Source organism: Phyllostomus discolor, chromosome 10 (genome assembly GCF_004126475.2).
Source record: "Phyllostomus discolor isolate MPI-MPIP mPhyDis1 chromosome 10, mPhyDis1.pri.v3, whole genome shotgun sequence".
NCBI lineage: Eukaryota > Metazoa > Chordata > Mammalia > Chiroptera > Phyllostomidae > Phyllostomus > Phyllostomus discolor.
This window is the reverse complement of record NC_040912.2, coordinates 35,291,951-35,299,906: the sequence shown is the minus strand read 5'-3', so window position 1 is coordinate 35,299,906 and position 7,956 is coordinate 35,291,951. Positions and strand designations below refer to the sequence as shown.

The window sequence follows — 7,956 nt, the reverse complement described above, 5'->3', positions numbered from 1 at the left end:
TAAATACACTCTGATGAGTCTCCTAAAATGGTGATGGATTAAATATAATACACTTCTTCACCAGAGTATATGTGGTATATTACAAAATGTAGAGATAGTTGTGTTGTGCCAATACAAATAAATGAACTTTTTTTTTTTTGCTAGCACCTGTGTTAGAGAATTTTAAGTGACTATCTGAATAAGGTTTTATATGATCATATGTAATTAATTAAGATTTAGCGGCCTTGGAGCTTGTAATTTCATTTCTCTACCTATTTCTTATTTATAATTTGTTTATTTTACTTTAAATTCACTTTTGCTTAACCTGGATTTTGTCTTCTCTTTTCAATCCATTCTTAATCCTTAGGTTATCTCATTCAAACTTGTGGTTTTAACTACCACCTACATATTAAAATGATTCAAACTTCCGTCTTTATTCTGAATTCCATTTCTTAGAACCACCTTTAATGTCACATGTCCCAAACTTAATTCTTTCACAAAATTCTCAAACCTAGCTCTCCTTTCCTTTCTGAATTTCATTACTTTTAGTATCCTAGATCATAAGTACTGGTAGGAATAAATCCTCTCATCTCCCACATTCATTCCATCATCAAGATATGTTGATAGAATTAATGTTTCTTGAATCAGTTCCTTCCTCTGTCTCAGGTCCTCCTTTCTTAGTTCATTTTCTCACCTGGTAGCTTTAATAGCTTTTTAACCAGTCTCTCATCTCTAATTCATCTTTCAAACTTTGAAGACACATTGGTTATGATATTCAACAGTGTAAGAAACTTTTTAAAGCTTACCATGGTTTTTAGGATATAATTCAGACTCTTTCATTTGGCACATAGGCCTCCCGTCATCTCAGCTTTCCTTCTACCTCACTTCCTGCCATGTTTCACATATCTATGTTCTACTAGTTCATGGTTATTTATTTGTACTTTCCTAGCATACCTTAAGCTTTTCATGCCTTACTGTCACTGCACAGATTACTCCTACTGACAATGATAATCACTCTCCCTGGCTCTGTGTCCCTTTCAAGCTGAAGACATGTTCTCTAGGAAACCTTCCCTCACCTCTAGTCTAAATTAAAATGCCTTTCCTCTCTGCTCATACAACAGCCTCTTCATTCTACCTTCATAGCTCTTATTATACTATTTTAAAATTGTTAATTTAGTCATCTCAGTGAGTTCTTTGACAGTCAGGGTGACTCTCATTGTTCTTTTCCCAGCACCTACCACATAGTAGGCATTCAGTAAATTTGTGAGTGAATTAAATATCGTGCCTTTGTCTTTACATGTGAAATATTTGGAAAGCCAGGTAGTTGACAGCCAGGCAGTTGACAAAAATAGATGTCCCATAAGTGCCACGTTTGTCATAGTTCCTTGTCATAAGAATGAGAGCTGAGGTGTACTATGCTAGACACAGAGAAGGAAATATTGTTTGGAGTCCCACTTTTATGGCTGAGTTTAATTAAGTGAGCCAATTGGTAAGAAGATTGTTTTACAGTCATCACTTAAAGATTTTGTGTTTTCCTCACTGTTTTGAATGTTTTGAGATTTCTGTTTTCTTTTGTTTCATCAGAAGCTGATGAAATAGACTCAGAAGATAGTACTGAACCTCCACATAAAAGGCTTTGTTTGTCTTCTGAGGATGATCAGAGTATTGACGATTCTGCTCCTTGCATATCAGTTGTTGCACTTCCACGTAAGTCACTATGTATTAAGAACAGTTTTCTTTGAAAGTCAAATTTTAGCTTGCAAGAGATTTAATTGGCATTTGAAGGTAGACTTAAACCCATCTTTTTTCTCTTCATTTCATCAAAAAAAAAACCCTCTCTTTAACACTTAATGTGTGCTTATATATGTTCCAAGTGTAGTTCTAAATGCTTTTACATAAATTGTTGAATTTAATCTTCTCAACCTTTTTTATATTACTGCCCCCAAACCCCTACCCAGGAGTCTCTTTAAACATTTTTTTCCCTTGATCAAACTCTCCCGCATGAAATGTTAATACCATGGATATATTGTACTTTTTTGAGATGTACTGTCTGTATATTCCTGCATAGTTAATAAAGAGAAGATGATTTTTTAACACACGTCTCACAAGAAGCATATTTGCCCTCATTGAGAAAGCATGCTGTAGAGTAGGGATTATTAAGGCACAGAGAGGTGCAATAACTTGTCTGAGGTGTAATACCCAGCCATTCTGGTTCTTATGATTCATATTCTTAACTCCAGTGCTGTAGTGCCTCGTTATATGGTAAACAGCTAAATGGAAGTTAGATAGGAGTCTGATTAGTTTATTCTCACTAGGAAAGTTTTAACATGTTTATATTCCAAGATCATTTAGAGTAGACTAGATTCTAAGGAGGTACAGTATTTCAGGTGGAATACCGTTGGCAAAAGTCTACAGCCCAACAGCTGTGACATTAGATTGTATTTCTGATTTGTTTAGCAAAAATACGGAATGTTGTTGAACTGTGTTGTCCCTCAAAGCTGGAGCAGGTAGTCATGGCAATGAATTTGGGATACAAGGCTCTGGGTGTCACTCTGGATAAAGAAGAGTCTTGCCACATCTGAGAACTTTCATTCTGTACTCAACATCAGGCAAAATCCAGTGGGGGGAAAATTGAGACTAGGTTTTCATTGTGGAAAACCACGTTTTCACAAATACATATGTACTTTGTATGCTTATTAAATTTACAGGAAAGAAATCCTTTTATATCAGTTTTCTGTGAGACTTTATTAAAAGATAGTGTTAACGTTCCTATTGCTAATATTGCTAATTAAATTATCTTTCCTCCTAATGATGATTCATATGATCTTTTAAAACTTTTTCCTAATTTGATTGTCATTATATTGTGATTCAGTTTTAAAACTGGATTGGCCTGTTTGTACAGATGAATTCCAGGTGGCCATTTTCTAAGGTACAATTTTTTTATTCAGCTATAATTGATAGGTAACATATTAGTTTCAAGTGTACAACATAATGATTCACCATATTTATGTGCTGTGAAATGATCACAGTAAGTCTAGTTACCATCTATCACCACACAGTTACAAACTTTTTTCTTGTGTTGAGAACTTATAACATCTACTCTCGTAATAACTTTCAAATGTACAATACAGTGTTAACTGTAGTCACCATGATGTATGTTACATCCCAAAAGTTACAATTAACTTTTGACAAGTTAATTCATTTAAAGTATAGTTTAAGTGCCTTGATCATGGTTGTAGGTTCAAACTGTATTTGATAACTCGTTCTATTTTATGGTGTTGGTCTGATCCTCATTCATGTAAATGACTAAGATAATATGGATGTGTTGACAAAAATACATGAGCCGCTTGATGTTGGGTCATTGTATATCACTAATGGAGAGCATTCTGAAGCCTATATTTACACTGAAATTGAATTCATGACAAGCAGACTTGATATATTTGTGTGTTCCCTGGATTTGTAAAAAGTATGTTGGTAAAATCAACTTAGGAAAGTTTCCACACTTAAAAAGTCACATAAAATCATGAAGTCCTAGGGTGGGGGAACTGAGCAAAAAAAAAGAAAAAAGCATTAACTCCTATATCCACCATCATCTGGAACTGATTCAATAGGCAAGTCATTTGTTAGACTTCATGGAGGTGAATATTAATTTTTAAAAATTTAACTTAAGATATTCAGATTTTTTTTGCATGCTATATAAAACTGATAAAATTTATCTGTCTGAATCCAGAAGTCCTCCTAACTCTCCTGGTAATCAGTCTGGATCACTTGCTGGCTGCTTGTTTTTGCAGTCAGCTACCACTGCATTCACTCCATTCCCTATTTGTAGTTGTAACCCTTGGTGTTCACTGATTTAGATGGTTGTTGCTGTACGTTAGCCTCCTATTGCTTTTCTTCACACTGCCTCACCACTAGTGACCACTTTGTTATTACCTATTAAGTAGAGTCCATTTGTTTTCTATTCCAGATTTTGTTTCCTACCACTACTTCTATGCTTCCAGCTTACTTCCTCTAATACTCTTAAAACTCCTGTGATCTTTGCCTCACTAGCATCCATTGATCTCATCACTTTTTCTTTTTGTATCCAGTTTCTACTTCCCTCACAGTTAATCATTATAATCACCGTCTTGAAGTTACCCAAGTCCTTTTTTCCTTCTCTTCTTTGTTCTTTTGTGAAATCACAACGTTGGTTAAATCTGCCTATTTATGTCTGTACCCAACGGGAAAAAAAACAGCACAAGCAAACTGATTGGTCTCACTTTAAATTGCTGATCATTAACTTGAAATGGGATCAAGATGTTGCCTGCCAGTCACATCACACAAACTTCACCATACTTTCTCCCTCCCACTCTGAGATGACTATTTCATACGTACCAAAACCTCTGATATTTCCTCTGCCATTTTTACTCTCAACAAATAACCTTGCTTCCTACTTAAGTTTTCACTACCACAAATATACATCCACATGTACCTATGTCCATATATTATATCATTTCTCTTAGCCAGTCCTTCGATTTATTAGATCCCTTCCCTTTGCCTATTCACAGACATTGCTGCAGCAGTTTTCTTTCTCTTCTGAATCTTCACTTTTTCCTTCTCTCCTGGATTGTTTCCATTGGCATTATAAGCATACTGTGATTTCTTCTTTAAAATAAAAAGTCCCATTAGCCTAGTTTTGGCTTCCATCCAATTTCCCTTTCCATTAAGAGCAGGATTCCTTAAAAAAATGGCCTGTACTTGCCTTCATTTCTCCTTCCATTCTTCCTTAAACCCACTCTAGTCAGGCTTTTGCTTCTCTCACTTCCCCAAAACTGGTCTTCCCAGATCTCCAGACACCTTGTTGCTAAATTCAGTGGTAATTTTTTTTTCAGTCTTTGTCTTAATTGATCTATCCACAGTTTTTGACAGCTTGTCCACATCTCTCCAGCCTCTAAATGTGGCATACCCCAGGACTCAGTTGTTAAGACTGCTTCTGTTTTCTGTTTTAACTCCCTAGAATAGGGAGTTAAATCCTATCTCTGGTGATGTCTCCCAGATTTACTCCAGTCCAGACTTTTTTTAATCCTCACTTGAGGGTATGCTTATTGATTTTAGAGAGAGAGGAAGGGGGTAGGGGGAGAAAGAAAGAGAGAAACATCAACTGGTTGTGTCCTGTGTGCATGTGGACTGGGGATCCAGCCCACAACGTAGGTGTGTCTCTGACCAGAAATCAAACTAACAGTTTTTGGCATACAGGACAATACTTCAACCGTCTGAGCCACCCAGCCAGGGCCAGGCTTCTCCTTTTAACTCTAGAGATTTAGTAGATATCTCAAACTAGTATGTTTAAAACTGCATTCCTGATACTTCCTAAATTTTGAAATTGTTTCTACAGTCTTCCCCATCTCATTCATAGCAGGTACATTTTTTCCATTTCCTGAGATTAAAAAAAAACTATAATATCATCTTTTACTTTTCAATTTTTTTCATGTTTGCTTTATCCACAAAATCTACTTGCTCTACCATCAGAATATATCCACAATTTGAACTACTTCTAATCACCTTCACTTGCTGTCACTGTAGCCACTGCATCTTACCGTTATTGAATTAGCTTCTTAACTGATCTCACTCCAGCCCTTGCTGCCACTTAGACTGTTTTCCCTATACTGGCCAGATGATCTGTTAAAATAAAAGATTATATCAATTCTCTAAATCTTCTGTTGGTTTCCCATCTGAGAGTTAAAGCCAATGTCTTTATAATGCCCAGGGGTGTCCAACCTTTTGGCATCTCTGCACTGGAAGAAGAAGAATTGCCTTGGGCCACAAATTAAATACATTATGATATACAATCACAAATTTCAATATATTAAGTAAATTTACAATTTTGTGATGGGCCACATTCATAGCCATCCTGGCCACATGTAGCCTGAGGGCTTCAGGCTGGACACCCCTGGACAATTTCCCAAATAGTATCTTACTGTTCTCATTCAGTCTGTTTTGGCCACACTGCCCTCCTTGCCGTTCTTAGGAAAATCCAGGCATACCCCTATCTCAGAGCCTTTGCACTCAGCTTTCCTTTTGCCTGAAGTGCCCTTTCTCAAGACACCTACCTGACTAGCTCCCTCTCTCACTTTGTACCAAGCCTTGGTTACTTTTCTTAGTCTCCCATCTAAGATTTCAAAAATGTATCTCTTCTAATACATTCCCTTTCCTGCTTTATTTTTTCTTCTTACTGTTTATCACCACCCAACATAAATATCGTATTCATTTTGTGTTCAGCTCACAAGAATATAAGCACCTTAAAGACAAGGTTTTTGTGTTTTTTAGCTCACTGCTATCTCCACATAACTCAGAGCAATACCCAGTATGTATTAGGTGCACAATGAATATTGGTTAAACACATACATATATGAGCAAGGAATGTGTTAAGAAATTAGATGGTCACATTTTTTTCATGGATTTTTAAAAATAATTAGAACCTGTCATTCTAGAGTTAAACCGTTCTTTTTCTTGAAGTTTCAGAAAATGATCAGAGCTTTGAGGTGACCATGACTGCAACCACAGAAGTGACAGATGATGATATCACTGAGGGAACTGTGACACAGATCCAGGTATAGTAAGTCTTTTCACCAGCTGCAAGAGGACTATCGTTTACACCTATTGTAGGTGATAAAATAGTGCAAACATTTTGTGTGACAAAGTAGCAACCACAAATTTGAGATAAGACTTAATTACTTCATGTTTTCAAGTCCCTACACATGTAAGTCTTAGAATTGTAAGCAGAGATAGAATTTTAAAACTCATTCCCTGTAGAGTGGTTCACATCTGGTGAAACATGATGCATGTGTATTCTTTATCTACACGGAGTGATTTCACTTGAGCTGTTAAGTAACTTTAGGCTTTATCTTACCATAAGAAATTGATTGGGGTATAAAGCTTTTTGAGGTAGTTTTAAGTTTTTAAATGGTGATTTTATCTTTTTAACCAACGGATTCATATAATGTGATCTTCTCAGTATACAAGAGGCCTTAGACACTATCTATCTAGTCTCTCTCAATTCTTAGCTTTATACAGCACTCTTGGTCTTTCAAAGAAAAAAAAATCTAAGATATATGACACAGAAATACAGTTATAAAACTTTTCACACTTGTTCAGGGATTTCTAGCTTTTTGCCCATGGTTTTTTTTAAAAACTGCATTTATGAATGGAATGTATTCATTATCACCAGGTATAAAAATAAAGTAGGTGACAACAGAGGTGTGGCTTTTCCCCTTATTTTGCTTTGCTGGTTCAATGATAACTTCTCTCTTTCCAAGTGAGATGGATTTCATTCCCTCTTGAAATAGAAATTCATTTTTTCCTTATTCACGGAATAGTCAGCGCCCTGTCTGGTGTGGCTTGGTGGATTGAGCGTGGGCCTGTGAACGAAAGGGTCATTGGTTCAATTCCCAGTCAGGGCACATGCCTGGGTGCAGGCCAGGTCCCCAGCAAGGGGGTATGCGAAAGGCAACCGTACATCGATGTTTCTCTCTCTCTCTTTCTTTCTCCCTTCTCCTCTGTCTAAAGATAATTGAATACAATCTTTAAAAAAAAAATAGTCCAATCTTGGTTAGGACTTACCTTCAGCCAGTGACATAACTTAGTCATTGATCCACTGCAGAGACTGCACTGAGTTGACTGATCACTAGGCATGTAACTCCCTTATCCTGGTCTGTCTGTGATAATCTCATACCTCATCTGGCAGTACTGTTGTCAAATTTTCCTCTCTTTAGCCCAAGTAAAAATGGCTTTATTCCTGCAGAATTTGATAGATTAGGTATGTATGTAATTGAAAATGTACCCAGTGATAATTGCATAAATATACTGAAAGCCACTGAATTATATAAGGGGTGAATTTTATGGTGTTTGAATTATCTCGATAAAGCTTACATTTTAACTATACATTTCTCAATAAATAATGCTGTAGCTGCAATAATAATAATAAAAGTAGTACCATAT

At 36.2% G+C, this 7,956-nt stretch overlaps 1 protein-coding gene across 1 annotated transcript in view; it reads left to right on the top strand.

Moving 5' to 3' along the window:
• Positions 1–7,956, top strand: part of DMTF1 (cyclin D binding myb like transcription factor 1) — a 31,053-nt gene that overhangs the window by 1,609 nt on the left and 21,488 nt on the right. Inside the window, 2 exon segments of the mRNA XM_028526167.2 lie at positions 1,564–1,686; positions 6,475–6,569. Coding sequence (XP_028381968.2) covers positions 1,564–1,686; positions 6,475–6,569 — 218 coding nt within the window.